This window comes from Taudactylus pleione, unplaced genomic scaffold (genome assembly GCF_031769625.1).
Source record: "Taudactylus pleione unplaced genomic scaffold, aTauple2 ptg000136l, whole genome shotgun sequence".
NCBI lineage: Eukaryota > Metazoa > Chordata > Amphibia > Anura > Myobatrachidae > Taudactylus > Taudactylus pleione.
Genome location: NW_028284538.1, coordinates 4,047,229 through 4,066,701, shown reverse-complemented (window position 1 = coordinate 4,066,701; position 19,473 = coordinate 4,047,229). Strand labels below are relative to the sequence as shown.

Here is a 19,473-nt window from a genome sequence, read left to right as displayed (position 1 = left end):
ATTCGGCCCCTCCTGACCGCCCACTTTTGCCAGGTAAGTGGGGGAGGGAAGTGGGTGGATGCGGGTGCAGGGGGGGGGCGGGGCAGCCAGTCCAGGAGACTTTCCCTATCTTGCTGAAGACCAAACACAGCCCCGAGTCTTCCCGCAAGTCAGATCTCAAATGTTAAAACCGGATCTCCCGTTTTTCTGATCATGCGTAAGTCCCTCCCTCGTGTTTTCAGGTGCCAAAACTAGCCACCATTTACTGGAAATGAATGTTATTGATGATAATAATACTATAGGAATAAAAACTGGTCCAAGTTACATGATTTGAGCTGTTTTTATAAATTTTTTAAAGAAATAAAAAAAAAAAAAACTTAAACCGTACCAAAACACTTGAGGGTGGTTTTACCTAAACCAAAACACGGGGGGGTCAATGCACATCTCTACCATACTTGCCTACACTCCCGGGATGGTCATTGCTGACCATTCCGTCATTGGTGTTCCCAACCACCGGAAAAGTAGGCAAGACCCCTGCACCACCCTCCATCACCAGCAACCCCCTCCCCCCCCGCGGCCCCCTCTTCACCTGCTTGCAACCCCCCGTAGACTGCCTCCATCCACTCATAACCCCCCGTGGCCACCCATATAACCCACATATGGAGCAGAAGTAAGCGGTCTGGTGGGGGGGCGATGGCGCAGCATAGTAGGCAAGTACAGTATGATCTCTGCTTTATACACAGTTGCATGGGTTTGCAAAGCTGCCATCTAATACAAATCCCAGCAGGTTTGCATATTGTCACACAGCGACAGACGCAGCAGCAATGGCATTAGTGTACATCTCTGAATAGGCCCATAGTAACAATTATATCCCCACGGGTGTAGCTTCAGTGTTAGTTTGTTTGTAAAGTGATTCCAATGTCAGGTTGTCTTGTCAAGCAAAAATGTTACCTTCATCTCCATGAAATATCCTGTGCATTGTGATTTGGGCATAGCAGATGTGTAACGATTCTGGAGATACCTATATATGTACCGCTTCATTTGTTATAGCATTCATGGAGTATTGTAATATATTGTCTGGTGTATATATTGGTTCTGATCCTCGCATGGAGGGATGTAGTCACAATACCAGCCCAAGGGATGCCAGTGCTTAGAATACCAGCGCCGGAATCCTGACTGCCGGTCTCCCCAAGTTAAGTATTGGGGGAGGGGGAGGGTAGGTATAGGCTGTGGGGAGGGAGAGTTAATGGTAGTGGAAGGGTTAGGATACCTACCAACAGATGTCTGTATCTTAAACCTGTCGGGGTGCCAGTGTCTGGATTTTGACCGCTGGGAATCCGAGCGCCAGTATCCTGTACCCAACCCAGAATGGATATTGTGGAAGAAGGTATTTATCTCTGGGACAACTCTTTTTTGTAACTTCTGTCCCTGCAAATCTTTCTTCATACATTCAGGTCTCATTTTAGTTTTTTTCGATGTAATTTGCAGCAGTATTATTCCGTGCTTATCGCATTGCTCTGCCGATATATACTTAGTATGTTCCTAAAACACAGACCAAAATTGTCATTATAATGAGGATGAAACCGTAAAAAGGATGGTATGTAATCAAATGGATCTAACGAATACATTTGAATGCATACAGCATTTGTGCAGAGAATATACCAGGTAGAAAGGGAGGAGGTTTTCTGTATGAGAATACATCCTATCATTACCACAAACAGAAGTACAGTGTGTAACATTCTGGTGGTGTTCTCTGGGATCCCCGCAAGTAGGTTGATGCTTAGCTGCAACTGGGACGGAAGTTGTGGCCAACTGACAATATGCAGGGTTAGGTACATGGAGCAGACCTTCAAAGACAAAGGAAATAAGCACTAGAATGTATGAGTCACAAGATGAGGTCAAACACAGGTCTCACTGGAATAAAGCCAAAGAAGTAGGTCAGAAACAAGCTGGGTCACGCACATAGCCAGGCGCAAATAGTGCACGGCACACTGCTGAAGTCTAGAACACTTGGCTTAATTGACTACTCTCCCAGAACATCAGGAAGCTCAATAGTGTCTTCGCGAGTGAAGTGGCCATTCAGGGCGGATTGGCAGCGTAATTCGTGCTGAAGAGTGTCATCTTGGTCCTGCCCCCTGCTTTTCGATGCAGACATTGTATAGCAGGGGCAGTGCCACAATGACACATTTGTGCCATCACGCCCCTGCACCACCCAAATATCTGTGCATCCCCCATGCACCCCCAAACTGGCTGCAACTCTCTCTAGCTTGGACAGACAGAAAGTCAAAAGTATGCTCTGGGCTGTGGGGTAAATCACAATATATGGGGCAGAAAGAGTTGGGGAGCAGGTAGTGGTTACATGGGCAAGGGACTCTGTATGTTCCTGGGATTGTAGGGAGGCATAGCCACACTCCTGCTGTGGCCACGCTTATAGAGCACAAACAAGGTATAGATTTAAGAGATCTAAGACACAAGAGGGTGTAGTCATGCCCACTCCTATGGTCATTCCCCCCCCCCACACACACACTCACACACATGGGATGTAGTCAGGAAGCCGACGGTCGATATGCTGACCGCCAGCATCCCGAGTGAAAGCCCGGCATGGGACTAATGATAGGCATCTAAATCCTGATGTCTATCATTAGCCCCACGGCAAAATCCTGACGTCCAGCATACCGTACGTAGGTAAGCCGGGCATCGGGAGCTGATAGCAGCGGGGGGAGGTGTTAAGTTTAGGGATTCCCCGGGGGGGACTTAAGGTTAGGCACCCCCCCGGGAGAGTTAGGGTTAGACTAGGGGAAGAGGGGTTAGGGTCAGGCACCACCTGGGGGAGATTAGGGTTAGGCACCTCCCCGGAAGGGTTCCACCATTCACAATGTGTACAGGCGTATGTGCTTTACCTGTACTCATTGTGACAGTGGAACCCCAAAAGCTGTTCAGTATTAGGAATAGTGGATGCATATCCCATTTTTCCACCTTGGAAATGAAAGGGAGATACCCGGAGCTCCCATGTTTATGCTCATACCATTGCTCCTAGCCTTGGTGCTATCAAGGTATGGTTCCACCCCTTGTGTTTTGTCTGCATAATAACGCGCTGTTGGCACATTGTGCAGAATTATTTGTATATGTGTATTATTGAATACATTGCAGTAGTAGTAGTAGTAATAGTAGCATAGCAGTAGTTGTAAAGTAGTAGTAGTAGTAATAGTAGTAGTAGTAGTATCTTTTATACAAACCAGACCCCTTATTTTTATATTTATAATGCGTGTACAGCCTTTTCTAATGTTCCATTGTTCAAATAAAACAGCCTAACTGAAACCCAATGTATAAATATACCGTCACATTCTTGTCTATTGTACAGTACACAACTCCAACTGATTCCCATTCTGCAACATAGGAACCACTATCAGTGGCGGCTGCAGTGATGTCCAAAATTCAAATAGGGAAGCCACACCAACTGCCATAAGGTCCCAGCTGGCGATGTTTGGCAGCATTTGGGGTGGCAGTTGGTGTGGCTCCTATTTTTGGACTGTGCTGCAGCCCCACCTCTGGAGCCACCACTGACCCCTATGCAGGGGCGGATTGGGCCACCGGGAAAGCGGGAAAGTTCCCGCTGGGCCGGCCCCATTAACCCCTTTGCTGGGCTGGCTGACAACTGCCGGCCGGGCTGGGCAAACACTGTCTGCCGGCAGCCGCGCTTCTGGTATTTGCATTCTGCTATGGATTGCAAACCGGAAGCTCCCGGCTCCACCATCAGTCTGCAGTGTCCCCTCACTCTGCCTCTGCTGCCCACCGTCAGCTCCCCTCTGTGTCGCATGGTCGGAGCCGGGTCAGGCCATTCCTTATCCTGGGGCTGGGGAGATGACGTAGACCATGCAGGGAGGTGGAGACTGGTGTGCAGTGCAGCTGTGCCTGGAACTGAGTAGGAGCCGCAGGAGCGGGACAAGGTGGTAGGGGCTCAACATACTTACTCTGGCTCTCAGCGCTGAGGGGCGGCAGCCGGGACCCATGAGCCGAGGTGACAGTGGAGTGTGGAGGTAATTCCTGTTCAGCTTCTTCCACTCCCATCCTGCCCCCTTATTCCCAGCACTGCAGCTACCCTGCTCCACGCTACTACTCCCATCCTGCCCCTGCCACTATTACTCCAATCCTGCCCCTTGCTCTGAATTACTACTACTACTCCCAGCCTGTCCCACATTACTACTACTCCAAGCTTGCCCCTGCTCTGCCATTACTACTGCTACCATCCTGCCCCCTGATCCGCACTACGACAACTCCAATCCTGATCCCTGATCTGCGCTACGACAACTCCAATCCTGACTCCTCATCTGCGCTACTACTTCTTCCATCCAACCCCCTGTTTCCCACTTCTGACTACTACTCCCATCTTGCCCCACTTCTGACTACTACTCCCACTCTGCCCCCTGCAGGGACTTACACTGCTTTTGTTGTGGAGGTCAATGTGTTTTTATTATTTTTCCTCCAGGGGCCAATGTGTTTTTTTTCCTGTGGGGGAACAGTGTGTTTTTTTTTACCTGACGGAGGTAAATGTGTTTTTTTTCTCCTTGTGTTTTATTGATTTCTGTAGGAGCCAGTGGGCTCGATTCTATCAAATGCGAAGTGAATAGCGCCGGGAATGAGCTCTCGGAGCTATTCAATTCATTGCGCTGTTAAGCCTGACTAACGATTTCTTCTCTCATCCCTCATGGGATGCGAGCAGAAATCTGACAAAAGTCTAGGCGTGATGCTGTTTTCTGCCCTTAGCGCGGCAGAAACAGCATCACGCCGGGAAATTTAGTCGGAGAATGCCTATTCTTGCGACTAAACACCCTGTTTAAGGCGCAAGGGGCGGGAGAACAGGCATTCCCCGACCTAACAGCACGCAAAATTGAATAGCTCCGGGAGCTCATTCTCAGCGCTAATCACTTCGCGTTTAATTTAATCTAGCCCATTGTGTTTATTTTTCCAGTGGGGACCAATGTGTTTAATTTTTTTCTGTGTGGGCCAATGTGTTTTTTGGGGGGCCAGAGTGTGTTTTATTTTTTCCTTGTGAAGGCAAATGTGTTTTTTTTTTTCTGTCAGGTGTCAATGTACTTTTTTTTTCCTGTGGGGATCAATGTGTTTTATTTTTTTTGTGGGGGCCAATGTGCTTTGTTTTCTTTTCCTTTAGGGGTCAATGTGTTTTATTTTATGTAGGGGCCAATGTGTTTTTCTGGTTTTTTTTGTGGGGGCCAGTGTGTGTTTTATTTTATTTTTTGTTGAGGATAATGTGTTTTGATTTTTTTCCGGTAGGATCCAGTGTATTTTATTGTGTCCTGTGGGGGCAATTGTTTTATTTTTTTTCCCTGTTGGGGTTCAATGTGTTTGTTTTTTCTGTAGGGGCCAAATTATGTGTTTATTCCTGTGAGGAGAAATGTGTTTTTATTTTTTTCTTATGTATTGTTTTTCATCTGCGCATGTGTCTGAGTTGCAGTGCGGATTCAGTCGCATGCACCAAGAAGTGTATTAGAAATGTGTTGGGTGTTCAAGGTTGGCTATAGAGATGCTGAATTACCCGCATTGGAGGCCATATTCCATAGTTCCAATGGTGCGACTGATTGTGATGTCTAAAGACGCACAAAGCACGATTGCAGCATCTTTAGACACTGACAGTGGGGGTCTCAGTCCTTGCATATTCGGGCGCAGGGCTGTACACCAGGGAAGGGCATTGTAGGCTCATTAGCCTAAAGTCACAGACAGCAGCAGAAGACACAAAGATGGCTGCAACTGTGTCCAACTCAGAATCAGGCCCTAAGAGAAGGGATCCCACCCCCATTGACAGACCTCACCTCCTCAACAGACTCTGCCTCCATTATGGCTGCTTCCATAAATTTCCCGGGCTAGTTTTCTGTCCCAATCCACCCCTGCCCCTATGAAATCCATTGCAAAGCACACAGCAGTTTACCTGAAGTCCGATGTAGTACTCTCTCTCTGAATAAATAATAATCACCTATTTTATGTATATGCACCTAGTGCCCTTTCATCTGCTGATGACTAATGCCTGGTAATAGCCCCTTTTTTACAGTGTAAAGTCTCCTCCCATGTCTATTATACAATTCACAGTCCACCACTGGTGCCCATTATACCAACCACAGTCACTCACTGATACCCAGTATAACATACTTCTTCCACTGTGATGCCATCAGGCAATGTATTGCACCCAATCTACAGGTCCAAGCAGCGTCCCATGTCAATATATGATACTCCCCTGATTCCCATGCTTGTAGACTTGTACTACTGTAAAAAGTGGACACATGACACTGATTATAGAATTTCAATAAGATAATACATTGGTTTATTGCTTCAAACCCTTAACAACCTTGTATAGCTTACTTAATTAAACTAATATATAACGACACAGACAACAAGAGCTTGGCTAAAAGGTCACAGCTTTTATTTATAATTAATTAATTAACCTAACCAGGGTGGCAAGAGACGCTGCAGACTCAGTTCCAGCTTTCACCTCACTCAAATACTCGGGGAACGACTGACACACCCCCCTCAAGACGCACTAACGATGTGAGGGTCTCACTTCCACTCTGGGCCAATCCGAGGCGCTTACGCACTGAAAAGCGCCCGGGTCCCCCCGCACAGAGAAGGACAAATTTGCCAGGTTCATCGAGGGCAAGTGCCCCCACAAAGTTATCTTACGCCACATAAAGCCACTGAACTGCAGTGTACTCCCGCCATGCTGCGCCTCCCCTATTTGGGAAAGAAAAGGTTAGTGTGACACAACAAAATTCATTAACGGGTGGGATGGTGGGTTTCACAGATCCCTCACCAATGAGGCTGTCATCATGCAAACGAGCCAATATATACTGATAGACCGACCACTCCCTCAAGCAGTGTCATTGGCTCTACCAGACATCTGACCAGCCAGCACTATAATCTGCCCAGCAACAAGGCTGTCATAGACAGCCATACAGCAAAACACCAGTAATCTTACAATATTCTCACGCTTAATCAGCCTTCGCCTACTATAAAGAAACTGTGACATTTATCTTGTTTTTCCTTAGATTGTGCAGATCGTTGCTGGCAGCTTGCAGATCATTCTGGGAATTGTAATGGCTGTCATCATGTTTTACCCAAGGATACCTGTTGTATCTGGCGTACCATTTTGGGGTTCAGTGTTTGTAAGTACTAAAATCATTTACAATTATTGTTCCTGAATGCTTTGACTGTGAATCACTGATACTATAATTATTTTAAAGTAGAGCTAAATGTTAAAATGATGTTTTAGTTACTGTAGATACTGTATTTCAAAATAGTTCAGTAACATTTTGCAACATTGCTTTGCCTGGCTCTAACATCTCATACACGCATGTGTTAACTTAAATTGATGATGCTATAAGTGCCAGCGATGCCACACGATGAACAAGTTAACCAGGTTTTGGTTTATTAACCAGGCAGAACACAGGTCTGGAATATGGGGGAGATGAACTGGGCCCCCACACTGCCGCAAATTTTGTCCTAACCTGGCCGGCTCCCGGCAAAGACATGCATTATGTCTGCTGCCGGGAGCTAGTTCCGCTGACCGACAACATCATAGACATGATGTAATATGATGCAACTCTGCCAGGCAGTGCAGTCAAGGCAAGGAGCAGTAGTGGTGGCAGGTGACTGGCAGCGTCAAAGACATGATGTAATAAGCTGCAGCGCTGCCAATCAGCGCAGCTGCAGTCAAAGTAAAGGCCCAAGGGCATCTAATAATGGTGGCAGATGGGTTCTCAATTTAATTGGCAGGGGCCCCCACATCTCGGTTTCCGCAGGGTTAATGCTGATATTTATAACAGGCACACAATGCAGGCATACAATAGATGGTGTGCGGGAAACAGGAAGTACACACCTGTACATACAGAAAGTGTGGTGATAGTGCAGTATGTACCCACTTACATACAGTGGTGGTAACACAGTTGAATTTGCAGGGTTCAGCCGTCTCTGCCTGGAGGCTCTGAGGAGCACGTCCTTCCTCTATGGAAACGGAGCTAAGAATGAGCAGTCATGTGCATTAGCGTATTGAGGTCGGAGTTCACTCTGTGATGCGTCTCTGGCACTATGAGGTCCCAGTAGCAATGGAAGACAGGAGACAACGCTGAGCACTCTCCTCTAACAGCTTTGACCCTGATCTAGAAAATAATTTAGTATCTGGACCTGTGCATACACAGTTTTTGACAGCGTTTACTTCACATTATGAATACAGAAGAACAATGAAGTTAGGTTGAGGTGAATTATGGTAATCACTTAACTGATGATTTTCCCAGCAAAACCGGTCAGAAATTACATCCCATACGACATGCTTTCCAATATCATGGCTGCCCCCTCCAGGAGGGAGGAGCCCGGTCGGCAAAGCGGGGGATCATGGCCGGAATAGGGGGGCATGGCTGGGAATATCACCCAGCATTAGGGGCAAAACAGGGTCATGGCCAGGCAATTACATCATTTTGGGCCCACCCCCACTACACAATGCTGAGATTACTGGCACTGTGAAGCAGGGGGTGGGGTCATGATGACGCAATTCAGTTTGTGTTGTTATTTCAAGGGGGTCTGGGGGGCAGCCAGGAGGCTTGCCCAGAGGCGCCGAGAGGGGGCGAGCAGGTACAAATTACCCGACCCCGGGCTTGCTGCAGTGGCCCGGATGGAGGCCTGGGTCCGGCACCGCTCCCCCTCCCTCTTAAGTCACAGCAGCCCAGCACTCGCTGCTGTGTGCTGGGCTGCACTGGGAGACTGCTCGTGGCTGCTAAAGCAGCAGCCAAAGTAGTCTCCAATGCCTATGATCACCCTCCTCCCCAGCTCGCAGCGCCGCGAGCTGAAAAAATTATTATTATTTTTTTTTCTAAGGTGGCGTGACCACGCCTCCCGCAATTAGGCCACGCCTCCTGTCACTTGGGTCGGCGCGGCTCTCGTCGGCCCTGGGCTTGCCTGCTTTTCCAAGGGGCCGGGAGCACTACCCAATTTTTGGGAGTCTCCCGGCCGAAGCAGGAGAGTAGGCAGGTATGCCATATGACAATGTCAGTCATGTGGGTAATGGTATACAACTGTGTGTCTCAATATGCAAGGATTGGGAATCTTTAGAGGCAATAATTGGGCTTGGGACGTTTTTAGTTGCAACCTTCGGATGCACCATCAAAATGTGCACAAGCTCGATGCTGTGTGTAGAATATTCATCAGAGAGTAGCCTCCAATATATGTGAATACGTGTCTGTGTTCGCAACCACCAGACAGTGCTTCTCCATACATCTAAATACCCACATCTCAGTCACCACCCAGGAACGCCAAATTCATTTCCAATATATGTCAGAGACCATGCATCTCAATCGGTATTGTGATTCGGCGCAGATCCACAAACATCGGATTTGTTCATGAACCATTGGGTTTGTGTACAAATGAAAATCAGGCCCTTTGTGTTTACACAGCATGAAATGCATGCACCGTGTGAGGATTTAGCGATTTTTACTCATGCGCAGTAGCAAAAAATGTACAATTTACATGAACATCGCCATTGCATGCGACTAGGAATTAGACCATCAGCTGTTGATGGCTTTAAAAAGGCATAATGAAACTACCCACTAAATAACCTAAAAAACAACTTAAACTCACTACAATAAAAACACAGACATACGATTGGCAGTAAAATGTCAAAGCTTTTAACAATTTAAAATAATAATAAAAAGATACAGTATGTGCAGAAAGCGCTGCAGACAATCAGCTACAGTCCAAACACTACAGTATATAACAATTGAGAGCATAGGTGCAGCCACAATCATGGCCGCCAAGAGGGGGAGGAGCGGGTACAGTTTACCCAGACCCAGGCTTGCTAGAGGGGCCCAGCGGGTCCAGCCCGGCGGGTCTGGCGTCGCCCCCCCCCTCCCTCACAGCAGCTCAGCACACAGCTTGTGCTGGGCTGCAGTGCGAGACTGCTCGTGGCTGCTGCAGCAGCCGGAGCAGTCTCCTATGGCTGTAGGGGGGAGCGATCACACTGATCGCACCACCACCCCCCGCTTAGCGCCGGGCTGGGGGGGTTACAGTGCCTCCCTCCCGAGTGCGCGATTTATTTAAAAGAAAAATGTCAAGGGGAGCGTGGCCACACCTCCCGCGATTAGGCCACGCCCCCTGTACCTGGGCCCGGCCGGGCTCTCTACGGCCCTGACCACAATGCAATCTCAGTTGTGGAGAACTCACCTCCCCTTAACTGTTGCAAGGAAGGGGCATTTGTTTTTAACCTTGCAGGTGGGAGTGCCAGGTATTTTTGTTTTTTTAAAGTTGCTTAAAATTTCTAAAAAAAAATGCTAACAGGTATTTTTGTCCACCCCTAAAATAGCTAGAGCATTTATTAGTTAAAAATTATTTTGCTTTCTACTATTTTTAACTGATAAAAAAAAATGGGAAAATCAGCCATTTCAAAGCATTTGGGAGCAATAGATATCCATAAGGTTAACTAATATTAAATTACCAGATTTTTAGGGCACAGGCTGATTTCCCTGTTTTTTTCTTACATATAATGCAGGTTTTTAGAGAAACAAATTATAGCGCCAATTTATTATTTTTTTTAATTGGATAGCGTGAGAATCGGGAGTATGCATAGCCGTGGTAATCGTAAATCGAAGTGTTCATTTCCTCTGCAAAAATCTTGCAGACAATTGGATATGTCCCATGGAATAAGGAGGTCATGATGTTTACAGATAATAGTATAAGGTAACAGCGCTTCTGAGGAAAGGATGAATCTTGTGTAAACACAGTTTGTTAAAATATATATATTTATTAAAAAGATTCCATAAAGCAATAATGAATCCTAGACTTTTCTAGCAAACTTCAGATACAATAATAAATACTTAATAACATCACCGATGATCAAACCACTGTAGATTTGTAGAGAGTGGGCTTAATAAAGTACAGTCCTGTTCCTATATTAACCTTCAAAAGATGTAAGATAGCCTTTGTAAAGGATGTCCAGCAAGTAGTGGTTATAATTACCGCTTGTTTTGCATAGGGTCCTGTATATTAGCAGAGGGCATCACGCATGAAGAAATAAAGGATCCCTTGAAGCCGGCAAACCTTTAGCTGTGGACACATCAGATTTTGCAGGCAGATGACAAGTGCACTTGTAATTAGTAGTATACAGTAGATAGACCGGAGGTCTGGTTCAGGTTGTAAATAGATCCTGGGGAGTGGCTCTAGACTGCTCACCCAAATGGTAATGAAAGGTGCTATCATGCTGAGATTTTAAAGTAATATGCACAGGAAAAGAAATTGCAGATGCACTATGCGATCATTTCTGTTTCAATCTAAACGTGCATTGCTATATATCATATCAGAGACAGTTAGCATATCGTTGGCCAATGATACGGGCCTGCCCACCAACGTTAAGGTCACCTCGTCGAGCAGGTCCCTAACACTCTGAGGTTCACATCTGGGACCTTCCACAGCCTAGGACCACCCCAGGGCATTACACGAAAAAAAAGGGGTGACAGTGAAGTGTTATAAAGTATCAGGTGTGTGAAGGTAGCTAACGAGTGTTGAAATAGTTACTAAAGTAAAAAATGTGTGAAAAAATACATGAATAATAGGCAAATGTAAAGAGTGATATAAAAAGTGACTATTTGCATTAAGTTGTGATGCCCTGAAGTGGCCCAGCCAGAACAGCTCGGGGGACCCACGCCCAAACGCTCACCCCAAATAAACTGACACTATATAAATTAAAATATTATACATATATATATATATATATATATATATATATATATATATTATATTAGTCTGGAACCCCAGCTATTTAAAGATTTCTACCCCCCACAATGAATTCTAAATATGAACTTTGAACGGCTTCTATAAACGTGGCGGTAGTAGATGTACTACTTGTGATCATGTTCTAAAATGAACCACTACTCCTAGATTCAATGAAGGACAATCATATGAAATAAAATATTGTATTACTTGTAATACCACCTTCTGTGGGAAGGACGACTCGAATGGTCAAAACACGTTTTATGGAGTATAGGAGAAATATCCTTAAAAAAATACAAACACATAGGGGTATATTTACTAAAGTGAGAGTTTTTAGAAGTGGAGATGTTGCCCATAGCAACCAATCAGATTCTAGCTATTATCTTCTAAAAGGTGCTAGATAAATTTTAAGTAGAATCTGATTGGTTGCTATGGGCAACATCTCCACTTCTAAAAACACTTACTTTTGTAAATATACCCTTAGTGTTTCTAAACACTTTAACGATTACCACAGAGGTGACCCAAGTTCACTTAGGGCCAGACATACTAAGCTCTGGAAAGTGATAAAATGGAGAGTGATAAGCTACAATGGCAAACGCAGGATTTCTAGAGGGGGTTTCCAAATGCTTGATTTTAAAGCAAGTGTGGCCAATCCATGAAAAGAGCATAATAAGCAATTACCCAGCTATAATATAAATCATACGAAGTATAGTGTATGTAATAATTCTAACATATATAGGACCAACAATCACAGTATTCCATAATATGTGGCACTAGGGCCATCCTGCCTGAGATGAATGTTTTTATTTTAGATGTGGGCTCCATTCCAGATCATTTCAGCAAGTTCAGGTATCCGGGGGGCAGAAAAAGAACCTTGCCCTGCCCTGGACATATATGTACAGATTGGTCTATTTATGTACTGTCTAGTTTATTATTATACAGTATTACTAATTAACCCAATAGGTGGTCTATATCAGCGCACCCACTAACAGTGCATGTTTTCCAGATCTTCCAGTTGGTGCACAAATGTATTCATTACTGGCTCACACATTTTAAAAGATCAATAGGTGGTGCTAATTATTTAATTTGTGACACTGAAGGGCTCTTAAAAACATGCAACATTAGTTTTATATGCTATTTCTATTGTGGTCATCATGGTGTGGGCTGGGGAAGGGGGGTTTCCAGGCACCCAGAAACCCGCTCTGCGTTTGCCTATGAGCTACCAGCCAATCAGCTCCAAACTCATTTTTCAAACACAGCCCGTAACATGACAGTTAAAAGCTGAGTGGCTGGTAGCTTATCACTCTCCATTTTATCACTTTCCAGAGCTTAGTACATCTCACCCTTATGATAGGTTTGGAACATATCCCCGCCACAAAAAGAGGTGGGGATCGATTTAAGACATTATGTAAACAAGATATTTAGCATATGCTCAAGTTCAATTCACTCCACCAAAATGGCGTGAATGAATCCGTGGAATTCAACGTGGCTCTACAAAATATGATGTAATCAGATTATTTTTATAAAGTTATTGACATCTAGGAGCATATGAATTGGGGGCAAGTGAATGGGTTTGTATGTTTAAGCTAAATTTACCCCACCCAAACGATTGGATTGAAATCGTGGAATTAAATGTAGCCCTATAAAATATAAAATAGGATGCAGTTAGATACTTTCTATAAAGCGATTTATATCTAGAAGTATATGAAATGGAGTGAGGTGAATTACACATATCCTCCAAAATCACCCTGGTATCCACAAGGAATAGAGATACATGTAGTGCACTATTGGTTCAATATTTATGACAACCAACACCGTATTGGAGCAGACGACAATACATTCTATGAAGCTCCATATGTTTATTTTGTTTAATTTAATGTTATTATTTTTTAGTACTTTATTTTTACTATATTAATATATTATTTTATTAATATTTCATTATTTTTACATATATATTATTATTATTATTATTATTATTATTATTTATATTTCTTAATATGTTTTTATTTTACTATAATATTAAATTGTATTCGTATCCCATTTAATTATGCAAAACACATTGCATGAAACAATATAATGTTCTGCCTTAAAGAATAAGATGATATTAATTTATACAGCCTTACCCTTCTTTGTGTGTATAAATATGGTACTCCAAGGGGTCAATACAATTAGGTGCGAATTACGTGGTGCGAGTTGCTATTTTCACTTCGAATTTGCATAGCGAATTCAACTCGCACTGAATCAATCAGACTGAATTCACAACTTTCCACTCGCACCTCCCTGAGGGAGGAAAGGAAAATCTTTATTTTAAGGTTAAAATGTCGGGACACTGTGCTGAACCCCTTGGACACCCCCTCCTAATGACCAATTATGCATTTGGAAGTTTCCAATTAGCTTAATTAGTAAAATAATAACATGTCATTTTGGGGGGTAAAAAAAATAGTCCTCAAATCACCCCAAAATCAACTTTTTTGTTAGTTTAGGCATCCCATATTAATTTCAATAATTTTTTAGTTGAAAAATAATTGTTTTTATCATTTTTTTCTAATTTTTCAAAGTGCCCTCAAAGTACCATAAAATCACCATTTTTCCTACATTTGTTTTTTTGCATTTTTCATTTCATTTGTATGCGTATAAATGAAAAAAGTTTATCTTTTATAATTTTCTTAAAAAAGCACAAATCTGCCATTTGACACCATTTCAAAACCTACAGTAACTTCCTAATAGCCACAAACAGCCGTCTATACATTCCTGCTAACAAAATTATCCATTTTGGGTGGTCCAGGATGGTCTCCCCACATTTTCATGCATTTCTCGCAAATCTCATTTGGCAGTCAATTCGCACCCCTCAGCTGCGAGTAGTGCAAATAGACATTTTTAATTGGATTGGAGAATTCTTGGGAGCGCGCTTTGCTGCAAAGTATGCGAGTATCAAGAAACAAACTCGCTACTCGCAATGACCCCCAAGAGTGAAAACATTCCAATGAATCAGCGTGGATCAATATGTATGATAATGATCTTTGTTTACTATACTAGTTTACACAGACAAAAGATTTCATGTGACTAGCCAACCACTGTTAACCTAAAAATATACAGTATATATATATGTGTATATTAGGGGTGAGCGGGTTCGGATTTCTGAAATCCGAACCCCCCCGAGCTCCCCCGATCCGAGTCCGATCCGAGTCAGGCTCGACTTTTCCCGCCTGACTCGGATCTGAAATCGAGGCAAAACGTCATCATCCCGCCTTCCGAGTCTCGCGGGTTTTGGATCCTATATAAGGTACCCGCCTCGGCGCCATTTTCTCACTCGGCTGTGGACAGTGAAGAGGGAGGGTGGGAGTTAGGGCTGTGTAGTGTAGTGTAGTGTAGTGCTGCTGTTGTCCACTACTTCAAAGTCCATAGGGGCTGGCTGTGTTGTGCTGTGCTGCTGTTGTTAATAGGGGCTGTGTCCACTACTTCAAAGTCCATAGGGGCTGGCTGGACTGTGTTGTGCAGTCAGTTCTCCATAGGGGCTGTGTCCACTCCAAAGTCCTGTGCAGTGTCCCAGTCCTAAAGGGGTGCTGTAGTGTTGTCCAGGGGGTGCTCTGTCCATCAGGGGTGCTCCCCCCAAGTGCTAAAAAAATAATATATTTTCTGTGTTTGTGAATTGTGTGCGCAGTAGCCGCACGTGCATCAACAAAGTAGTGCCAAGCGTGCGCCTGTGTCATAAGTAAAGGGCCGGCTGGCTTGACCGTTAAGGGTGCTGTAACCCCCGAAAGTACACTCCAATCCAAACCAAAAAAAAAATTAATTTCTGTGTTTGTGAATTGTGTGCGCAGTAGCCGCACGTGCATCAACAAAGTAGTGCCAAGCGTGCGCCTGTGTCATAAGTAAAGGGCCGGCTGGCTTGACCGTTAAGGGTGCTGTAACCCCCGAAAGTACACTCCAGTCCAAACCAAAAAAAAAATTATTTTCTGTGTTTGTGAATTGTGTGCGCAGTAGCCGCACGTGCATCAACAAAGTAGTGCCAAGCGTGCGCCTGTGTCATAAGTAAAGGGCCGGCTGGCTTGACCGTTAAGGGTGCTGTAACCCCCGAAAGTACACTCCAATCCAAACCAAAAAAAAATTATTTTCTGTGTATGTGAATTGTGTGCGCAGTAGCCGCACGTGCATCAACAAAGTAGTGCCAAGCGTGCGCCTGTGTCATAAGTAAAGGGCCGGCTGGCTTGACCGCTTAAGGGTGCTGTAACCCCCGAAAGTACACTCCAGTCCAAACCAAAAAAAAATTATTTTCTGTGTTTGTGAATTGTGTGCGCAGTAGCCGCACGTGCATCAACAAAGTAGTGCCAAGCGTGCGCCTGTGTCATAAGTAAAGGGCCGGCTGGCTTGACCGTTAAGGGTGCTGTAACCCCCGAAAGTACACTCCAGTCCAAACCAAAAAAAAATTATTTTCTGTGTTTGTGAATTGTGTGCGCAGTAGCCGCACGTGCATCAACAAAGTAGTGCCAAGCGTGCGCCTGTGTCATAAGTAAAGGGCCGGCTGGCTTGACCGTTAAGGGTGCTGTAACCCCCGAAAGTACACTCCAGTCCAAACCAAAAAAAAATTATTTTCTGTGTTTGTGAATTGTGTGCGCAGTAGCCGCACGTGCATCAACAAAGTAGTGCCAAGCGTGCGCCTGTGTCATAAGTAAAGGGCCGGCTGGCTTGACCGTTAAAGGGTGCTGTAACCCCCAAAGTACACTCCAGTCCAAACCAAAAAAAAAATTATTTTCTGTGTTTGTGAATTGTGTGCGCAGTAGCCGCACGTGCATCAACAAAGTAGTGCCAAGCGTGCGCCTGTGTCATAAGTAAAGGGCCGGCTGGCTTGACCGTTAAAGGGTGCTGTAACCCCCGAAAGTACACTCCAGTCCAAACCAAAAAAAAAATTATTTTCTGTGTTTGTGAATTGTGTGCGCAGTAGCCGCACGTGCATCAACAAAGTAGTGCCAAGCGTGCGCCTGTGTCATAAGTAAAGGGCCGGCTGGCTTGACCGTTAAAGGGTGCTGTAACCCCCGAAAGTACACTCCAGTCCAAACCAAAAAAAAAATTATTTTCTGTGTTTGTGAATTGTGTGCGCAGTAGCCGCACGTGCATCAACAAAGTAGTGCCAAGCGTGCGCCTGTGTCATAAGTAAAGGGCCGGCTGGCTTGACCGTTAAGGGTGCTGTAACCCCCGAAAGTACACTCCAGTCCAAACCAAAAAAAAAATATTTTCTGTGTTTGTGAATTGTGTGCGCAGTAGCCGCACGTGCATCAACAAAGTAGTGCCAAGCGTGCGCCTGTGTCATAAGTAAAGGGCCGGCTGGCTTGACCGTTAAAGGGTGCTGTAACCCCCAAAGTACACTCCAGTCCAAACCAAAAAAAAAATTATTTTCTGTGTTTGTGAATTGTGTGCGCAGTAGCCGCACGTGCATCAACAAAGTAGTGCCAAGCGTGCGCCTGTGTCATAAGTAAAGGGCCGACTGGCTTGACCGTTAAAGGGTGCTGTAACCCCCGAAAGTACACTCCAGTCCAAACCAAAAAAAAATTATTTTCTGTGTTTGTGAATTGTGTGCGCAGTAGCCGCACGTGCATCAACAAAGTAGTGCCAAGCGTGCGCCTGTGTCATAAGTAAAGGGCCGGCTGGCTTGACCGTTAAGGGTGCTGTAACCCCCGAAAGTACACTCCAGTCCAAACCAAAAAAAAAATTATTTTCTGTGTTTGTGAATTGTGTGCGCAGTAGCCGCACGTGCATCAACAAAGTAGTGCCAAGCGTGCGCCTGTGTCATAAGTAAAGGGCCGGCTGGCTTGACCGTTAAGGGTGCTGTAACCCCCGAAAGTACACTCCAATCCAAACCAAAAAAAAATTATTTTCTGTGTATGTGAATTGTGTGCGCAGTAGCCGCACGTGCATCAACAAAGTAGTGCCAAGCGTGCGCCTGTGTCATAAGTAAAGGGCCGGCTGGCTTGACCGCTTAAGGGTGCTGTAACCCCCGAAAGTACACTCCAGTCCAAACCAAAAAAAAAATTATTTTCTGTGTTTGTGAATTGTGTGCGCAGTAGCCGCACGTGCATCAACAAAGTAGTGCCAAGCGTGCGCCTGTGTCATAAGTAAAGGGCCGGCTGGCTTGACCGTTAAGGGTGCTGTAACCCCCGAAAGTACACTCCAGTCCAAACCAAAAAAAAATTATTTTCTGTGTTTGTGAATTGTGTGCGCAGTAGCCGCACGTGCATCAACAAAGTAGTGCCAAGCGTGCGCCTGTGTCATAAGTAAAGGGCCGGCTGGCTTGACCGTTAAGGGTGCTGTAACCCCCGAAAGTACACTCCAGTCCAAACCAAAAAAAAAATTATTTTCTGTGTTTGTGAATTGTGTGCGCAGTAGCCGCACGTGCATCAACAAAGTAGTGCCAAGCGTGCGCCTGTGTCATAAGTAAAGGGCCGGCTGGCTTGACCGTTAAAGGGTGCTGTAACCCCCAAAGTACACTCCAGTCCAAACCAAAAAAAAAATTATTTTCTGTGTTTGTGAATTGTGTGCGCAGTAGCCGCACGTGCATCAACAAAGTAGTGCCAAGCGTGCGCCTGTGTCATAAGTAAAGGGCCGGCTTGCTTGACCGTTAAAGGGTGCTGTAACCCCCGAAAGTACACTCCAGTCCAAACCAAAAAAAAAATTATTTTCTGTGTTTGTGAATTGTGTGCGCAGTAGCCGCACGTGCATCAACAAAGTAGTGCCAAGCGTGCGCCTGTGTCATAAGTAAAGGGCCGGCTGGCTTGACCGTTAAAGGGTGCTGTAACCCCCGAAAGTACACTCCAGTCCAAACCAAAAAAAAAATTATTTTCTGTGTTTGTGAATTGTGTGCGCAGTAGCCGCACGTGCATCAACAAAGTAGTGCCAAGCGTGCGCCTGTGTCATAAGTAAAGGGCCGGCTGGCTTGACCGTTAAGGGTGCTGTAACCCCCGAAAGTACACTCCAGTCCAAACCAAAAAAAAAATATTTTCTGTGTTTGTGAATTGTGTGCGCAGTAGCCGCACGTGCATCAACAAAGTAGTGCCAAGCGTGCGCCTGTGTCATAAGTAAAGGGCCGGCTGGCTTGACCGTTAAAGGGTGCTGTAACCCCCAAAGTACACTCCAGTCCAAACCAAAAAAAAAATTATTTTCTGTGTTTGTGAATTGTGTGCGCAGTAGCCGCACGTGCATCAACAAAGTAGTGCCAAGCGTGCGCCTGTGTCATAAGTAAAGGGCCGACTGGCTTGACCGTTAAAGGGTGCTGTAACCCCCGAAAGTACACTCCAGTCCAAACCAAAAAAAAATTATTTTCTGTGTTTGTGAATTGTGTGCGCAGTAGCCGCACGTGCATCAACAAAGTAGTGCCAAGCGTGCGCCTGTGTCATAAGTAAAGGGCCGGCTGGCTTGACCGTTAAAGGGTGCTGTAACCCCCGAAAGTACACTCCAGTCCAAACCAAAAAAAAATTATTTTCTGTGTTTGTGAATTGTGTGCGCAGTAGCCGCACGTGCATCAACAAAGTAGTGCCAAGCGTGCGCCTGTGTCATAAGTAAAGGGCCGGCTGGCTTGACCGTTAAGGGTGCTGTAACCCCCGAAAGTACACTCCAGTCCAAACCAAAAATAAAATTATTTTCTGTGTTTGTGAATTGTGTGCGCAGTAGCCGGACGTGCATCAACAAAGTAGTGCCAAGCGTGCGCCTGTGTCATAAGTAAAGGGCCGGCTGGCTTGACCG

At 45.1% G+C, this 19,473-nt stretch overlaps 1 protein-coding gene across 1 annotated transcript in view; it reads left to right on the top strand.

The window, feature by feature from the left end:
* The window catches only part of LOC148522926 (membrane-spanning 4-domains subfamily A member 4A-like), a 71,455-nt gene that overhangs the window by 21,058 nt on the left and 30,924 nt on the right, over nt 1-19,473 (top strand). Inside the window, exon 3 of the mRNA XM_088473565.1 lies at nt 7,035-7,151. Coding sequence (XP_088329691.1) covers nt 7,035-7,151 — 117 coding nt within the window. The remainder of the gene's footprint in view (nt 1-7,034; nt 7,152-19,473) is intronic.